We start from the raw sequence: 19,205 nt of genomic DNA, 5'->3' as shown, positions 1-19,205 counted from the left end.
GTAGCTGGGATTACAGGCACGGGCCACCACACCCCGCTAATTTTTTGTATTTTTAGTAGAGACAGAGTTTCACCTTGTTAGCCAGGCTGGTCTGGATCTCCTGACCTCACGATCCACCTGCCTTGGCCTCCCAAAGTGCTGGGATTACAGGCGTGAGCCACCGCGCTTGGCCAGAAATTTTTTAAAAAGTCCTCATGGAACTTATATTAGGCAAGGAGTTACAATATACTCTTTTTTTCTTTTTTTTTTGGAACAGAGTCTTACTCTGTTGCCCAGGCTGGAGCGCAGTGGTGCAATCTGGGCTCACTGCAGCCTCTAGCTCCAGGTTCAAGCAATTCTCCTGCCTCAGCCTCCTGAGTAGCTGGGACTACAAGTGTATGCCACCACGCCTGGCTGATTTTTGTATTTACAGTAGAGATGGGGTTTCACTTTGTTGGCCAGGGAAGTCTCGAACTCCTGACCACAAGTGATCCACCCACCTTGGCCTCCTAAAGTGTTGGAATTACAGGCATGAGCCACCGCACGTGGCCAGAATATACTCTTAAAATACCAAATATTGAATTGTAAATATGGAAAAGACCAGAGAGCTCAAACTAAATTTTTCTCCTAACCACGAACCCTGTCAATAAAGAATTGTATGACTTCATGTACATAAAGGTGATTTACAGAGGAAGTTAGAGGAGAGATCAGAGGAAGAAAGAAAATAGTCACCCAATTCATGTTGATCATAATGTTAATATTCTGGATTCAAAGCCTAGAATGATAAATTTAGAAAGTGTCTTTTATCCTCCATAAAAGATTGTGATTGACTGTTGATATCAAGTAATTTAGCTCAAGGGGCACAATTTTAATTTTTAAGGAGCATCTTTTAAATTGAGTTTTACTCATAGTCTCTGAATCTAACATTTGTGATACTTTGTAAAAGAAAATTAGAGAAATGCCAAATCTTTTCCATTAAAACAGATTCAGGATTGATATCCTATTTTAAATTCCAGTAATTAATGATGTATCAAATTTGCATGTATAGAGTTTTTTTTGAAAAATTTCAAAAAAGTGAAAAATTCAGTGTCCAAAATTTCTGAAACACAATTAAAAAAATATTTTTTTAATTTTTTTTGAGAGAGTCTCATACACAATAAAACATATATATTATTGTCAAGGATAGTTTCAATTTGTAAAAATAACGTATTATTCTATGTTTCCAAACTTTACATGTCTGGATGTCATATAAAATTTCCTACAACACTTAATTCCTCTCATGTGGCTTATTTCATTTACTAGCAGTGGTAGGATAGAACAGATCTCATTTGGTATTCTGTTAGCACCTCCATTATTTCCCCAAGTGGACAAGTGGAGGTATAAGGAACACAGGAATTTATCCAGGAATGCTCTGCTAGCTTGTTACTGGGATGAGAACACCAACACAGATTGTCTATTGACTTCTGGCCTGGGACTTTTCCTTTGCAATGGTTTGCCAAGTTAAGTATGCATAAGAATCACCTCAGTGTGCTTGTTTATTATAGTTTCCCAGGCCTCTGGCAGAGATTCAGACTCAAGGAGGCTCAGAATCTGCTCTTTAAATAAGTCCTGTCCAGTGATTCTGACACAGGGCTCAGGACCACTTGTTGAGTGATGCCGGAAAACCGAGGTTGCTCGCCTTCTGAGACCTGCCAGTCTAGTTTCCTTGGTGAATGGGAAGTGTGTTGTTCCTGGAGGCAGGCCATCAACAGAGAGGGATTTACTCTAACACTGGCTGTGGTTTCAGTTTTGCTTTGGATCTGAGGCCCAGCCACCAGAGTTTCAACCCCTGACAGTGAACCTCCCATGTGATGCACAGGTAGAGTCCCTTAAGGTGAAGGGGTACTTCAAAAAGACAGAAGGGAAGGGATAAAGGGACACCATCCTGATCTCGAGGTCTTCATAAAAAGGAGAAATACCCCGTTGGCTCAAGAATGCATATTGAGGTTTCCGTTTTGTCTGGAGGCCGGGCTCTGGGCGGAGCAGAGGGAAGGAACTCTGAGGATTGTGCAATGCTCTGGCAGATTCCAAGAGGTGCTGCCCAACTAATATCCATCGTCAGTTCTAATTTTTATGATGTAACTTTTAAAAACACTCCTGTTCCCTTGCCTGAAGGCAGCCTCCAAGCAGGAGACTGGCAGAGACCTCATTTTCCTCTGACTGTTCTAAGGGCTATTTCCCTTTTGAGGCTTCCCTCGGGCAGGCTGCCCTCCCTTCCCCTGCGTGCTGTGGAGCAAGGGGCCCACTGGGTCCATCAGATCAGTTTCTGGAGTTACAGCCAACAAGTTATTTTCTCTCTGTGCCACACACAGAGGAAACAACTCTTTTAGTGTGCAACCTAGGCTGGTTTGTTTTTAATCAAACAACACACATTGGTTCCTAATTAGGGGAATTTTGACCTGCTGGAGCTTGATTGGAGTGTTGACTCAACCCTTTATTTTAGAGATGAGAAAAAAGGTCAGAGTCCAACATTTAATCACAGAGCTGATCGGCAGCAGAGTTAGGGTTGGCAAAGTAATATCCCTCCTCTTATGGAGTTCAAAGTTTAGTTTCAGTCACCGTCTGTTCCTGCCTTTAATAGTTTCACCCCAGTTCTGAACTTTTTTCCTTTAAGTCTTTCCCTGAGAGTGTGAGTGTGAAGTACCAGGCAGGCCCAGGAAGTTCTAGAGGTGCTGAAAAGGGGGAGATTTGTCCAGTGAGTGAGTAGAGTAGGCTTTGCAGTTGTGTCTGTTTGTTCTTCTGACCTGGCTGTAGGTATTAGATTTAGATGAGCAGCTCTCTGGCTCACAGCTCCACACCAGCCTGTGCGGCCGCTGCATCAGATCCACAGGTTTCTGTGCTGGCCCCAGCAGTGGCTGGATGGGAGCAGATCTCTGGCCACCGCCCCCCAACCGCCGCACCCCTGCCGCACCCCTGCCGCACCCCTGCCGCACCCCTGCTTAGCTTGCCAAGCTGACAACATAATTTTCCTGCATGATTCTTGTTAGCCTCTCTCCTATCTTCCCTACAAGACTTAATAAACCTGCCCGGCTGGGCGCAGTGGCTCATGCCTGTAATCCCACCATGTTGGAAGGCCGAGGCAGGTGGATCACGAGGTCATGAGATTGAGACCATCCTGGCCAACATGGTGAAACCCCATCTCTACTAAAAATACAAAAATTAGTCGGGCATAGTGGTGCACACCTGTAATCCCAGCTACTTGGGAGGCTGAGGCAGGAGAATCACTTGAACCCAAGAGGCAGAGGTTGCAGTGAGCCAAGATCACACCACTGCACTCCAACCTGGGTGACAGAGCAAGACTCCATCTCAAAAAATAAATAAATAAATAATAATCCTACCCACCCTTCATCCCTGTAAAGCTCTAAGCATAGGGCCTGGCACCAAGTACATTCTTGTTAAACGTGAGCTACTTTTATTAATACTAACCTCATGTGCAGAGACTCACATTAACTGAACTCTCAGTGTGTGAACCCCAAGCAAAGGTAAGTGGCTCCAGTGCTAAAAGATTTCTTTCCACAGGAAGCTTTCCCAGTGCATTTGGGTGATGGTTTGCAGAGCTTTGCTCTTTAACAGAGAGGCCATGTAAAGACAACATGGTAGCAAACACAAGCTGTTAATATCATAATGGAAAATGGAATCTGATGCTTCAAAATCCAGTTTGCGTGAATTATCGGGAATTGGACTGTTGCATGAAGCAAGGACACCTCAGATCTCCAAGCAGTGATTTTGTTTGTGACTCTGCAGCAATAATAGTAAGGGTCCCAGTCCCTCATGAGAACCCAAGCAAGGACTTTGCTCCCAAGACACACAGCTATGAAACAGGTGACCCTCAAGGTTACTTTGGTAACCCCTTTTAAAAATTGCTCCCCACATTCCCGTCTTTCCCAGGGATTTGTCAAGACAGTGGTGATTTCCAACCTGAGCAGCAGTGCCAGAAGTGTCAGCAAGGCCTCTCAAGGGCTGTAAGCATCTTTTTATAACCCAGCAACCCCCTGAACCATTACCCCAGGCTGCACACAAGTGCAAACAAGCACTAAGAGACAAACTGCTTTCAACTCCTCTCTAATTTACTATCAAATAGCAGGACCAGAGATGACAAAATTGCTTTCTGAAATAACATTTCCCCTTTCTTTCTCTGGGTTTTGCAGGCTTGGTCCTAACAACGCCTGGAGAAAAGAAGGGATCACGGAGCAAAAGCACAGAGTTCTACAGCGAGCTGTGGTTCATAGTGTTAATGGCGATGCTGGGCTTGATCTTGTTGGCCATTTTTCTGTCCCTGATACTACAAAGAAAAATCCACAAAGAGCCATATATCAGAGAAAGACCTCCCCTGGTACCTCTTCAGAAGAGGATGTCTCCATTGAATGTTTACCCACCGGGGGAAAACCATATGGTATGTCTGTAGAGGTGTGGCCCCATTTCCCTATCACTGGACTAGAATACTTGTTTTCCTTCTGAGAAAAATGTGTCATAGCCGTGGTAACAAGGAACTAGATGTAAGTTATGTTTCATTAAGTGTGGGGACCAAGACAGGCTAACCCTAGAACAGCTTTCTCAACTTTGGCTACACATTAGAATCACCTGGAAAGCTTTAAAAAATATCACTGCCTGGACTTCATCTGAGAAATTCTCATATCCTTGGTCTTGAGTAGGGCCTGAAGATTGGTATTCTTTTTTACACTCCAAAACTGATTTTAATGTGTAACTAGGGATGAGTATTTCTGCCCTGTAATTGTAAGCCAGGGCCTGGTGGAGCAGAGTTGTATGTTGAGATTACCTGGGGAAATTATAGGTTGTATTATTGTGTAATTTGGTGGCAGAGAATGAACATTAAAAGGGGGAGATGGGGAGGAAGGGGCTACAGTGCTAGCGGTGCTCGGTCTGTCCTCTGGTCCTGACACCCTGTGCCACAGAGGATGGATGGCTCCTCTTAGCTCTAGACCACTCACTCCCAAAATAGGAGGTCCAGTAAAGGTCTAGTGGGAGAGGGCCCCATCACTTGGTATTGCAGGACAGTCATTGCCCACAGCACTCATTGAAGGGTAAAAGGTGATTTAATTCCATGCTGCACTCTGGTGTGGGGCTATATCTACCTGGAGGAGGAAAGGCTGTGTTTTCTAATCCTCACCAGGTACCCATCTGTTCACCAAAGCTGTGCGCCCACAGGGCTACATATCCCTGAGGAGGTGCCTTTTTTCCAGTTTGCACTAAGGTTCTATATTAGCTAGTGGCTACCCTAGGCAGTACCAATATTAAGCACAGAAGCCTGGTCAAGCTGCTTACACTTCAACATTTAAAAAAATAGCAGTGAGGGAACACAGCAGTGTTGTCTGCCTTCCAGATCTCTTCACTTTTCCAGCACTCAGCGATGAATGATGACTGGTTAAGCCCCAACATAGCTGGATCAGACCTAAGTAGCAGGAGTGTTGGGAGCACAAAAGGGCAGTGGGCCCTCTGAGGTCCATGGTTTGTGGTTTTTGTGGGAAGTAGCAATGGGACAATGATGTGGTGGTGGAGGGGCAAAGAAGGCACTGCCCAACACCATCGGGGCCTTGGCTCTCTAGTCACATTTGTCCCACTCCTCTTCTCACTCATCCTCCTCGGAGCCTCCTTCCTCCCTGAGCCCATCAGACAAGCTCTAACCACAGGGCCATTGCTGCTGCTGCTCGTTGGGTGGTTCACACTCTTGCTTCATTCACGTCTCTGCACAAATGTCACCTCCCATTCTATGTAAAATTTCCTAGCCCCTTAACCCACTTCTTTTCTTTTCTATAGCATTTATCACATAACACTAAATCAGATATATTTGTCTGACTCCTGAAATAGAATGTAAGCTCCCAGGATCAACGATCTTGTGGGCCTCTTCCTGTTGTATGTGCCCCGGCACCCAGAACGGTGCCTGGCATATCATAGGCACTCCACGAATGTTTGTTGAATGAATGAATGTCGAGTGACCACTTCGAATCATGGGCTGTTTGCTCCCGTTCAGTGAATAGTCATTAGGAGATTCTCACTGAAGAGCAGATACTTCAACATTTTTCCTTGCTAAAGAATAACTTTCTTTAAGAAGCCCATGTTCCTAGAAGTTGCACTGCTGCTAGAGGAAGGCAGTAGAAGAGAGAAGAAGGCAGGAGAGATCTGTTTAGCCTGGGAGATGAGCTAAATCGATCCTAGGGTCTATGGAGTGCTTGGAGTAGTGAAAGGGAAATTCCTAAGCACTGCTGGGCACATCTATATGTAATGTGAGGTGCAGTTACAGGAAAGCGTACCCACATACCAGCAATGTCCAGAACTCATTTCAGTGATACATTCTCCTGTCCTTTGACCCAGTCCTTACAGGCAGGCACCTCTGTGTCACAATCCTACACGAGGAGGAACACTGTCTTCCTTACTTGGTTAACTTAGTGACCAGAAGACACTTCCAACCTTCTTGTGGGGATGTTATGTTACTCTGGATATAACCCCATTGCTCAGGGTTTTAATGAGTCTTGTTAAGCTTCATTTTGTCAAAGTGAGGACCATGAACTATCTGCATCAGCGTCACATAGGAGGAGCAGGACCTGAAGTTCTGAGGGAGAAACTCAATAATCTGCCATTTTAACCAGAACCTCAAGAAGTTTGGGCCGGGCACGGTGGCTCACGCCTGTAATCCCAGCACTTTGGGAGGCTGAGGGGGGTGGATCACGAGGTCAGGAGATTGCGACCATCCTGACTAACACGGTGAAACCCCATCTCTACTAAAAATACAAAAAAATTAGCCAGGCGTGGTGGCGGGCGTCTGTAGTCCCAGCTACTCGGGAGGCTGAGGCAGGAGAATGGCGTGAACCCAGAAGGTGGAGCTTGCAGTGAACCGAGATCACGCCACTGCACTCCAGCCTGGACAACAGAGAGAGACTCCGTCTCAAAAAAAAAAAAAGAAGTAAAGAAGTCTGACAACAAAATTTGGGAACAGCTGAAAATGAAATAATAATGTAATACAAACCCTGTATGCAGTGTATACTGTTTGATAACCAGTAGAAACAGGTGGTGGGAGGGTGCTGGTTAGACCTTGCAGTCCTGACACCATACAGGCTAAGCCGCCTCTGGGGACAGACTTAGGCTTCAGCTGGGAAAAGCGGACAAAAGAATGTAAACACCTTGTTCCTGCACACCCTTTACCATCAGGGAAATGCACAGTGGCACCCAACTGATTCTTTCACTGAGTGGCCAAGACCAAGTCAGATGTGAGGATGAGAAGGCATGGAGGGACTGGCTGGCTGCCAGGGGCTCTGGGCCCAGGGAACTGGCTCATCCTCAGCAGGGAGGCCTTTCGTTGCAGGCAGGTCTCAGCAGAAGTGAAATCTGGGATACACCAGGGCACCGGGTGGAATTCCCCTGAGCCTGTTGAATCATAATTTAATCCTATCCAGTTGGCAGTGTGTACTTGCAAGTCTTCTTCTGTTGCTTTTTACAAATATTTTTAAACCAAACTGCTCTCACAAAGTTGGAGACCATGAGAGACATTGTCAAAAATTAGCCAAACTAAAGAGAGTACAATTTGTATTAGTAGAGCAAAATAAAGTCCTTGTTGGTGACTGTGGGCGCCTCATCTACTCAGGTGGGAAAGAATCCACTCAAGGGGAAGAATCCGAATAGGAACAAGCCAGATTCACCTGCTCAGTTTTCCAGATTGACTGTCTCTTCACTTGAGTAGGTCAATGAGCTATGCCCCTACAACACACACACACACACACAAACACTTCTCCCCCTCATTTGACAAACTCTGGTTTCAGTGCTACTATGACCCTCTTCCAAGCACCCCTGTCTTGTGAACAGGTAAGATACCCTTTGAACATCAGACCCAAACTGGCAAAAGGATTTTAGGCTATACTCTGAATGCAGTTCTAGAAATAGGCAGAAGTGCCAGGGAATGAGAGTGTCTTTTGTATTTCATCAACATTTTTCAAGGCCATACAGTATACAGTACAGCTAAGTTTAAGTTCAAGTTTTGCTTGTTATTTAATTACTGGTTTGAAGATCCTTTCATTCCCTGCAATACTAAACAAATACTGGCAGTGGTACTTACCTTAGACACTAATCGATTAATTTCCACTCACCAAGGAGTTTTTTTTAAATTCCTTTGTTTGTTTTCGAGACAGAGTCTTCTTCTGTCATCCAGGCTGGAGTGCAGTGGCATGATCTCGGCTCACTGCAACCTCCACCTCCTGGGTTCAAGCAATTCTCCTGCCTCAGCCTCCTGAGTAGCTGGGACTACAGCGGCCTGCCACCATGCCTGGCTAATTTTTGTATTTTTAATAGAGACAGGGTTTCACCATGTTGGCCAGGTTGGTCTCGAACTCCTGACCTCAAATGATCCACCTGCCTCGGCCTCCCGAATTGCTGGGATTACAGGCATGAGCCACTGCACCCGGCCTCACTACGAAGTTTTAGTTGCAAAACCCAACTTCCTCTCTCTCTCTCTCTCTCTACATACATATATATATACACACACACACACACACACACACACACACACACACATATTCACATATATATGTATATTCACATATATATGTATATATATTCACATATATATGTATATTCACATATATATGTATATATATTCACATATATATTCACATATATATGTATATATACACACACACATATATATACACACACATATATACATATGCAGGTATGTATCATAGGATATATATATATACATCAGAGCAGTATTAAATATGGGTATGATAATGCTGTCATGGAGAAATGCAAGGAATGTGTTTGAAACTGTTCCTAACATGGACTGATGCTGCCATTTGTTCTCAGTTTGACTCTGTGGCTGATATATCTGATGTGTCAAGCAATGTCACCCTAAAAAGTTACACCATGCACTTTGAGGTACCTCTGCGTGCTGCATGAATGCATGACCTTTTGCATGGTGTGTTGACTGCACAGTGAAAAGCAGGAACAGATCATCGATGACTTCCATATATCCATTCCTTGGAAAGCTGAACAACATGAGCAAAAACTCTACTAAAAAAAGAATTGGGAGGCCGAGGCGGGCGGATCACAAGGTCAGGAGATCGAGACCATCCTGGCTAACACGGTGAAACCCCGTCTCTACTAAAAATACCAAAAATTAGCCAGGCCTGGTGATGGGCGCCTGTAATCCCAGCTACTCGGGAGGCTGAGGCAGGAGAATGGCGTGAACCCGGGAGGCGGAGCTTGCAGTGAGCCGAGATTGCACCTCTGCACTCCAGCCTGGGCGAAAGAGCAAAACTTCGTCTCAAAAAAAAAAAAAGAAAAAGAAAAAGAAAAGAAAAGAAAAAGCAAAAATTTTTCACTGATTGGACCAGCTAAATCAGAGCCCTCAGATATTTAGAGCAACCAGATTTTATCTTAAGGCGCATTCTAGGTCTAAATTATGTAGTGACTTTTTCTCTCTGATGTTAATGTTAATATCAGACCTGATGTAATTTGGAGGCTGGAACCCTATAAGAAAAGGAGGAATATGGAATGAGAAATGAGGGAGGGAGGAGTCAATTTCCCTACACAAATCCAGGACTTTTAAAGTGAAAGACAAACGGAGCTCACATAGTGGACCACCATGAAATAATATTGTTATCTTTGGCTGTTTTGGGGGAGGGGTGTTCTCAAGAGGGAGGCTCTGTGCTGACATGTATGAAGAAGATACCTTGTTCACCCACCATCCGTCTGCCTTGCCCCACCACTTTGCAATGCAGCAAGCCCTTGCCCCACAGGGAACAATAGCCAGAGCACCAGTGCATGAGCTCTCTAGGTGCCAAAAACACTGGCCACCTAACTTGAGTATTAGCTCATCATCTCATCGTTCTTACCAAGAAACCCAGGGTCGCCATGTTGTGGGTGCTCATAGCTGCTAAATTCTGTAGGTGACAGTTGTTCCCTTCATTGACAATGTGACAATTGTTAGGAGACAGTCATTCCCTTCACTGACAATGTGTGAGACACAATTCTCTGTCATATTTCAAACCCATATTCTTCATATGTGAATCACTCACAGCAACTTCCTTCTCAGGGGTTAGCCGATACCAAAATTCTCCGGTCTGGGACACCCGTGAGTATCCACAGCAACCGGAGTGCATGTGTCCTGCGCATCCCGAGTCAAAGCCAAACCAACCTAACCTACTCCCAGGGTTCTCTTCACCGCAGCGTCAGCCAGCTCATGGACGATCAAGACAAGAAAGTCTTGATGGACGACTCGCTGTGGGAAGCCATCATGGGCCACAACAGTGGACTGGTGAGTTGGTTTCCTCATACAGGGCCTTTGCTAAATATCCCAGAAAAAATATTGGTACAGAGCTGCCTGTACTTCACCGAATGCTGCCCCATGGCACTCGCCTCTGAGCACTTACCCAGTGAGGTAGTAACAACCGGTTTACTAATGTTACTTCAGTTGTTTGATAAGCAGGGTAGAAACTTTGTCTTGTTCTGCTGGTATACAATAGATGCTTAAAAATAAATGCTTATTGGCCGGGTGTGGTGGCTCATGCCTGTAATCCCAGCACTTGGGGAGGCCGAGGTGGGTGGATCACCCAAGGACAGGAGTTCGAGACAAGCCTGGCCAACATGGTGAAACCCTGTCTCTACTAAAAATACAAAAAGTAGCCAAGTGTGGTGGTGGGCGCCTGTAATCCGAGCTACTGGGGGGGCTGAGGCAGGAGAATTGCTTGAACCCGGGAGGTGGAGGTTGCAGTGAGCCGAGACCGTGCCATTGCATGCCAGCCTGGGTGACAGGGACTCCGTATCAAAAATAAATAAATAAATAAGCAGCAAACAGGTTATACTTCATATACTTGGAGCAGAAGGTGACAGGAAACATTGGAATGGGCCTAAAACAAGGCATAAAATACAAGCACTTGTTTTACTAAAACAAAAAGGTACTTTTTTTGTTTTGCCTTTTCCTATTGGTGTATGGGTAGATGCAAAAAGAATATTTTGTATCAACAGGTGAACATGGTTGCTTTCCAAAACCTTAGGAAATGATGACAAATGAGGGTGTTACTATTTATAAGCTTCATCTTTCACAATTTCAGTCCAGTGGGTACAAATCATTGGTTCTTTGAAAGGTAACCTCTTCGTGATATAATATTTATTATCAGTCTCTGAGTGGCTGCAATAACAAAAATCCTAGAATTTTTGCCAACCATCAAATTTCATTGTGCTAACTTCCTGGATGCCCGCTGCAGTACCTACCATTCCATTGGGCCTGTTAGAAAATAAACTGATAGGCTGGGCACAGTGGCTCATGCCTATAATCCCAGCATTTTGGGAGGCCGGGGTGGGCAGATCACGAGGTCAGGAGTTAGATAGAGACCAGCCTGACCAACATGGTGAAACCTCATCTCCACCAAAAATACAAAAATTAGCTGGGCATGGTGGAGCGCATCTGTAATCCCAGCTACTCAGGAGGCTGAGGCAGGAGAATTGCTTGAACCTGGGAGGCGGAAGTTGCAGTGAGCTGAGATAGCGCCACTGCATTCCAGCCTGGGTGACAGAGCAAGACTCTGAAAAAAGAAAAAAAAGGAAGGAGGGAAGGAAGGAAGGAAGGAAAGAAAGAAGGAAGGGGAAGGGGAGGGGAGGGGAGGGAAGGGAAGAGAAGGGAAGAGAAGGGAAGGGAAGGAAAAGAAAAGAAAAGAAAAGAAAAGAAAGAAAAGAAAAGAAAAGAAAAGAAAACAGATAACCAGCTAGGAAGTTAGCTCCTGTGTTTACTCCTCTGGGGTAAAATTATTCACCTCCGTTTCATCTGCTTCTGTTTTTGGATTTGCTCTCATCTTTCTCCTCCAAGTTCTCACTTTTCCTTCACTGAAAAGTTGATGACTTCCATGAAGCCTTTCTTGACTAATAGCAAATAATAAAGGGAGTTCCTTGGATCCAGGTTCCCTAACACTATATAAAAAAATGTACAGTCCGTCTGGCCTGTTCAGAATGATTGTATAATATATACATATATATAATACGCATTTTAAAATCACAGGCTGTTTGATGTTGTTGTAACCTCAACTACATGATTCCATTTCAGATCTAAAGCTTTTAAAAGGCAAGGATAATTATATTCGGTTGAAATAATAAATTGCTAATTGATCATTTTTGACATGCAAAACAGCAATTGCTATACATTCAACATAATACATTGAAAGTTCAGATGAATTATTACACCTAATCTTCACAAACTGTAGGAAGTAGGTTCTATTATCATCCTCATTTTTTACAAAAAGAACTGAGGTTTAGAGAGATAAGTGATTTAATGACAGATTACACGGCTAGCAATTATTTTTATGGGTTTGGGTTCTTAAAAACATCATCTGACTACAGAGCTCCTATTTGTAACTATTATACTGTATTGTCATTTTTGCTTGATTTTTATGGTACTAATAATGGGCAATGTGCAAAGGGATTCAATAACAAGCTTTTGAAGGTGCCAGTACTTGGCAAGTTATCTGTTTATTGTAACATTATAACCAACATTACTAACCCTATTTGATAAATACAAAATACAGCACAAGAGTGGAAAGAAATGGAGCACAAATAGCTAGCATTCTGCCTCTTCCATTTACTATTTGAACTAAATCCATATATATGTGTGTATATATATGTACATATACGGATCACCTGAGGTCAGGAGTTCAAGACCAGACTGGCCAACATGGTGAAACCCCGTCTCTACTAAAAATACTATATACATACATACATATATATACATACTAAAAATATATATAGTATATATAAATAGATGTAGTGTATATATAGCGTGTATGTATATATATTAAAAATACATATATATACCCCCAGCTAATTTTTGTATTTTTATCAAATAGATATATATACACACACACACACACCCCACTCTACAGATGAGTAGACTGAGGCTTCTGAGGCTTAGAAAGGTTAAAATATGACACAATATAACCCTCAAATCACATATACATTTTGAATTAGTCTATAGTTCATGCGTGCATGTGATGTGATCCTTTCAACAAGAGAAATGTAAGGCAAGGACTGTTTTAGACCCCACCATGGTGTTGAGAATCTAATGTTAAGCCTTTAATACTTATTACTTTTTACATTTAATTGATATAACTATAAATTGATAGCAAATACTATTGATAGCAAGTATGTAGCCGGTGATGATTGGCTTATTTTTCAGTATGTGGATGAAGAGGACCTGATGAATGCCATCAAGGGTTTCAGCTCAGTGACTAAGGAACGCACCACATTCACGGATACCCACCTGTAAAGGATGGAAACCCGGCAGATGTAAGCCTGGAATGCAAGCTCTGCACCCCTTTCCTCCTGGGTTATCACTGACACATCATAAATGCTGAAAAGCCATTGTTCATTGTCCTATAATTCTTTAAAGAAAAGATGACTGTTTTTGAAAGCATTTCTTCCTAATAGAGGTCTAAGAAATGATATTTTTCTCATCTGAAATGAGAGATAATATTCATATGAAAATACTTGGTTTGCTCTTATTTTGTGGAAGACAAAGAAGTATGTAATTGTCACTTGGTTCTGTTTGGCAGTAATGCTCCTGGTTAACTGAATAATCAGTGGCAATTTCAAGATGGCTCACAGTTGTTAGAAGTAGTAAGTTAGTTACTGGCTCAAAAACTAAATGATTCTATTGAAAGGATGTCACTGCTGTTCATGTCTATCTGCCATTTCTGTCAGGGTTGACACAATCCTGCAATAATAGTTATACTAATGATCACAGCTGCTAAATGAATCCCAAACTTTGCACCAGGTCAACAAACTTTTCTGAAGGTTCTATTTATTTACAATACATAGGGTAACTTACCAAACTTTTTGACAAGGCTGAAGGTTCTATTTATTTACAATACATAGGGTTACTCACCAAACTTTTTGACAAGGCAACACATAACTTACACATACATGTCCCTGTTCTTGCATTTATGAATTTTCCAAAAATCTAAGGAGTAGACAGCTTATTTATACATTTTGAGGAGAAAACAAAGTGTTTCACTAGGAACACCTCTACTTGAACCAATGGTTTTATTTCACATATTTTATAGTTTTGAAACTACAGTTTCTCATAAAATTCTGTCAATTCACTGAATATCAGAGAATACTGACATCTTCAACCTAGCACATTTCAAATGGAAACTACTGTTCTATTTGCAATATTAGGCTGCATGAAATTTTAAAAGGAAAAATGTATCTGTTCCTTCTAGCATTAGCATATATACATGTAAAGACAAGACTATACCTATGTGTATATATATGTATATCATGTATATATTACTCTGCACTCTATCCCTTCTTTTTGGAGAACTACCCATTATTTTAGCCACAGAATCAGTAAGAACAGATGATATGCAACAGTACCAATTACCATGGTTCAAAAATGTCTGTCATCTGCTCTAGTTTGATTACGAAGTCATTGGTGAAAGTCCTATGGCAAGAATTCTTGCAAATCATCCAGGTAAAATCAGATATTTAAATTTGTTCTTCATGGAAAACAGAATAAGAAAACCTCGTCTTCCTTCATCCTTAAAGGTCTTTGTGACCCCAGGAAAATACTATGACTCTGTCTAACACACAATAGTCACAATACTTTGTGAATCTACACCCAGAGGCAGGCAAAAACTTGTAAAGTAAGGGATAGTCTTACTTATTCTGCCTGAAAACAATGTATTACCCCAGGGCCCAAGAGTAAAAGATTGTGGACTTTTGGGGTATTGAGATTTCATCTAGCTCTGTGAGAGAGCAGCTCCTCAGACTGACCAACTCCTAGACAAAGTTTGCCAACCATAAGTGTCAAAAGCACAGGCCAGTATTAAGCAGAAGTTCTACCACCTTATTAGAACTGCTATAAACAAAAAAGCATCTGAAATAATTGTGCACATCTGGCAGTGACTGTAGAAAATATGATATACATATTTCTCGCCAAAAGTTTTTATACTTTCTGAAATGAAAATATAGGATTGACTAGTTTACTGGTTTTTATTCCCATATGCCGATTCTGGGACAATAAAGTTGTTTAAAGCTGGCACAAATAAGCATTAACCAAGGCTGTGTCCACCTCCTGTGAGCTACTTAAGGTATATAGGAAAGGAGTGGTCACAAACTTGCATTCTAATCCTTGGTGGACTCTTCTAAGAATACAGTTTGCTAGTCACAAAGAATAGTCTACAAATATGCTTTGCTAGGTTCAGAAGATTGAGTTTATCCTGATTTTTGAAAAATTAACCAGGTACCTTTATCACTGTGTATTTTTACAAGCACAGTATAAAATTTTAACAGAACGCAAAAAAAAAAAAAAAAAAAATACAGAACTGCAGGGGATTTTATCTTGGATCATTATCCATTTAATCATCTAATTAGACATGAACTCAGTTAGCTGAATCATTTACATTTTGACTCCATAGCTTAGGGCAGACAGAAGCCTGTATGGCTTCTGCCCAGAACTCTGTCCCCTGCTAAATGTCTAAGTTTACTTGTATTTATTTCAGAGAAGAACCCTAAGATGTTGCTTTGCTACTTTAAGTGGTATTGCGTGCCAAGCCTCTATTATACAAACCATGCAGACTCACACCTAGAGATTCTGATTCGGTTGATCTGGGGTGTGCGGCTGAGGCATTACTACTTTTTAAAGCTTCCAGGTGTTCTAATGTTGAGACCCACTGATGTTCCACAATCTGGAAGAAATCATGTACAGGAATAATATGCTATGCACAGGGACTATGCTCCTTGGCTCACCCCTTCTCCCTTATAAACAATGAGCAGTTCTTGATGAACCTCTTTAAATTTAAATCTCCTGACTCACGTTTTATCAATTGTACACATGCCACATTCTCAGTTTACGAACTACCATGTCTTGTTATTCTTAATATTTAACTGTTTGATAAGAGTGCAGTTGTTTTTATAAACTCTAAGAAATGTGTTTATAGATAATCTACTGTAATTTCCACTAAATGGAACCCAAATATTAATCTGTTATGGTACCATATACTGATGTAAAAATCATGCTGGCATCCATGAACACATCAGTAAATAAAACATAGTCCAAGTGGAAGAATTCATTAATAAGGAATTTAATTATGTCACAAATGAATAGTTGATTTCCAATGCACAAATATCATGTAAACTAATCTAAAGATGGTTTGCTTAATAAATATTTAAATGTGAACTAATTCTGGCTTAATCTATTTATTAAAAAATACTCTTAACAGCTCTGAGTTACACATAAATGATGATAAAGCTGTACCTGTTTAAGAAAGTAGGATGTTCTGGGTAATTTCTCAACCAACAATGTACATTAGAATGAACTGTTATTTTTTCCAAAATACTACTATGTCTCAACCAGCAGAGATTCAAATTCAGCAAGACTGGAGTGGGAGTAAGGCCTGGGCAACCATGTGTCTAACCTCAGCCATTTCTGATACATAAGCCTGGATAAGAGCCAGGAACAGGACCATAGACTCTTGAAACAGGAAGACTTGGGTTCAAAAATTGGCTCAGTAGGTAATAAGCCTTGTCACTAAGTTATTTGTCCCCTGTGGGTCTCAGTGATCCCATCTGTGAAATGAGGATAACAACACTTATCCTATTGGTATGAAAATACTTCTTTCCATGAAAATTACGATTGTTTTCATTTTCATCAATCACACAAAGTACATAGACTCATTTCAATTTTTTTTCTTCCCACCACAGCAACCCTGAGGTAGGTATAATGAAAAAATTAAGGCATAATGGGGGCAATCTGAGAAATTAGTGTCAGAGTAGACATAAACCACTGCTCTAACATCAAGGTTCAATCTCTTGTAAGCAAAAGAAAGAAACAAGATTTGACTTGTACTGTAATGCAATCTAGTATAGTCAGTTTCCTTTTTATGCGATTCTATTACGTAATAGTCACTACATTCTTTTTAATGGCCTTTTATTCCTGGCCACTAGTCTAGTTTTTTCTTTCATTTTCTTACTTGCCCACCCAACTTTCACATAACTGTCATAAAGAGGAAGAAGGAAGGGTGTAAGATAATTACAATCTTAGTAATTTTGAAATTATGATTTGCCTAATATTTTCTTTCATTGATAATATAACTTATTTTCCACATATATTAAGTTCTCCCTCCCCACATTTTTTTTAATTATGGGAAGAAGCAAAGAAATGAACAAACATATATAGCACACTTTAAACAGAACTGTTACTTAAATAACTGAAAACGCATTGACATAATCTTTTTTTTTATTTAATTGATAAATAAATACAAGAGAACTGTTGTGAAACCACTGGCAATATAGTAAATTTTAAAGATTTTATTTCAACTTCACTCACTTATATTTCTTGGAATGGGGATATATACATTATTCACCAATAAATGCTAATGCTTTAAATTTACAATTACCCTATTTGCAGAAACCTGAAGATCATTCCAATTAAATGAAAAAAAAATTGTACAAAAACGTTCTTTTGCTCTTACAATTCAAAATACATTCAAATTCACATTCTTACAGCAGCCAAAATCTTGAACCCAAAATTCAGAACTGCAGTCCTACAAGTGAACAAAATAGTGTTTTAATTTAATTAACATGATTGTTAACACTGAAAAAAAAAAACAGTGGCTCCTAAAACAAGACAGGTTAGCAACTAGTACGGCTTTACCTTCTGGGCACTCAAAGCTTTGCCCTTGATTATTATTTTTATTTCATCTTTTCAAACACAGACAATTGCTCCAACTTGAAAGTTTCAATGGAATTTTGGCATTTAATATTGCTAATGCTTGCTAGGATTTAAGAACTCCCAATGATGAGAATCAGAAAATGACGCAAGACTAAATTAAAATCATCCTAAAAGACTTACTACATAGTGGCATCTGGTATTCAATATCAATAGTGTTTTTGAATTACATGATATGTTTTTCACAAACATAGCACCTCATCAAATATCTGGTAAACACTTTGCAATCACAATAAGGGTTGGGAGACCAAGTTCCAAAGACAATTATGTGATTCACTTAAAGGTAACATCGCAAGACAAGTCTCAGGCATAATGAAGATTAGGAATGCAGTCTGCTGGTTCCCATGATCTAAAGGGATGCTCACCTATATGGGCACCATCCTATTAAGACGTGGTAATATGTTTCCAAACCAAAAAAAGTCGGTAAGTGTTAAAATGGACTCCTGCTTTATAAATCATCTGTTAAATGTACTTGTAAAATTAAAAAAATTTCCAAAATGTCAAAAGAGATATGATTATTGTATCTCATTATTCCAAGTAATTCTGTTAAAAAGATACTAAATGAAGTCCAATTTTATCTTGTAAAGTTTTAGTGTAAAAACTAATGTATTGAAATTCAGTAAAGTTTAACTTTCATCTAAATGTAACAGAACAACTATTCATTTTGGTGAGTTTTCACAAGCTGTACTCCTGACCTGAAGAATCACTTTTTTTATGCCGAGGAGATGGAGTAGTCTTTGTAGGAGATGGGGACGCAGTACCAGGTGAGTCAGTTCCTCCATCGGAAGTACTTGGTGATGACGCCAGATAGGGAACTTTCTTTCTTCCAAGGAATCCTCCCCCTTCAAATCCTCCTTTCTTCCTAAACTCTATTTTATTTTCATTTTCATCTTCTGATGACCTTTTCTTGGATTCTGAAAAACCTTCAGCTATTTTATGCACTTCCAATCCACTATCCAATTCTCTCAAACTTTTTATTTCTACTCCAGGAGACTTTCTCTCAGATATATTACATTCCCCTGTTGCCCCTTTCACTTCAGCTTGTATTGGACCCAAGTTACCATTTTCAGGGACAGCTCTTTCTACATTTCTGTTCAAATTAATAGTCTGGAAGTCCCTATAACTGTGAAAGCTCTCAGTCCTTCTTGCCCTTGCTAATAAAGGACTTTCTCTGTAAGGCCTCACGGAACCGTAAGTAGCTGCTTCATGGGTGGTATCATGGTGCTGAAGCTGAAGGCTGAAATACAGTTTGTAAAAATGACAGTTCAGATTTCACTCTGTGATTTCTCAGGAACATATTAATTAAACAACCAATAAAACACACTATATAAATATATAAAGTGTATTATATCCATATTTCTCTTTGTAAAAATATACTTATCAAGTACTCTTTATTATATAGATGGTATATAAAATTACCAATGCAAATAATACCATCATATATTCACAGACATACTGAATT

At 40.7% G+C, this 19,205-nt stretch overlaps 2 protein-coding genes and 1 pseudogene across 3 annotated transcripts in view; 2 read left to right on the top strand and 1 right to left on the bottom strand.

The window, feature by feature from the left end:
• The window catches only part of USH2A (usherin), a 798,563-nt gene extending 781,424 nt beyond the window's left edge, over positions 1-17,139 (top strand). The window contains exons 70-72 of the mRNA XM_032136481.2: positions 4,167-4,411; positions 10,061-10,282; positions 13,190-17,139. Of these exons, the coding sequence (XP_031992372.1) occupies positions 4,167-4,411; positions 10,061-10,282; positions 13,190-13,279 (557 nt within the window). The 3' untranslated portion in view covers positions 13,280-17,139. The remainder of the gene's footprint in view (positions 1-4,166; positions 4,412-10,060; positions 10,283-13,189) is intronic.
• Positions 8,973-9,059, top strand: LOC116458149 (small nucleolar RNA SNORD116; annotated as a pseudogene).
• A 94-nt stretch (positions 17,140-17,233) lies between the features above and the next one.
• Positions 17,234-19,205, bottom strand: part of KCTD3 (potassium channel tetramerization domain containing 3) — a 58,728-nt gene continuing 56,756 nt past the window's right edge. For both annotated transcript variants that reach the window (XM_032136483.2, XM_032136484.1), the window contains exon 18: positions 17,234-18,980. In XM_032136483.2, the coding sequence (XP_031992374.1) occupies positions 18,419-18,980 (562 nt within the window). In that variant the 3' untranslated portion in view covers positions 17,234-18,418. The remainder of the gene's footprint in view (positions 18,981-19,205) is intronic.

Source organism: Hylobates moloch, unplaced genomic scaffold (genome assembly GCF_009828535.3).
Source record: "Hylobates moloch isolate HMO894 unplaced genomic scaffold, HMol_V3 SCAFFOLD_18, whole genome shotgun sequence".
NCBI classification, from domain to species: Eukaryota; Metazoa; Chordata; class Mammalia; order Primates; family Hylobatidae; genus Hylobates; species Hylobates moloch.
The sequence above is the reverse complement of the archived record's forward strand: the minus strand, read 5'-3'. Positions and strand labels throughout refer to the sequence as shown.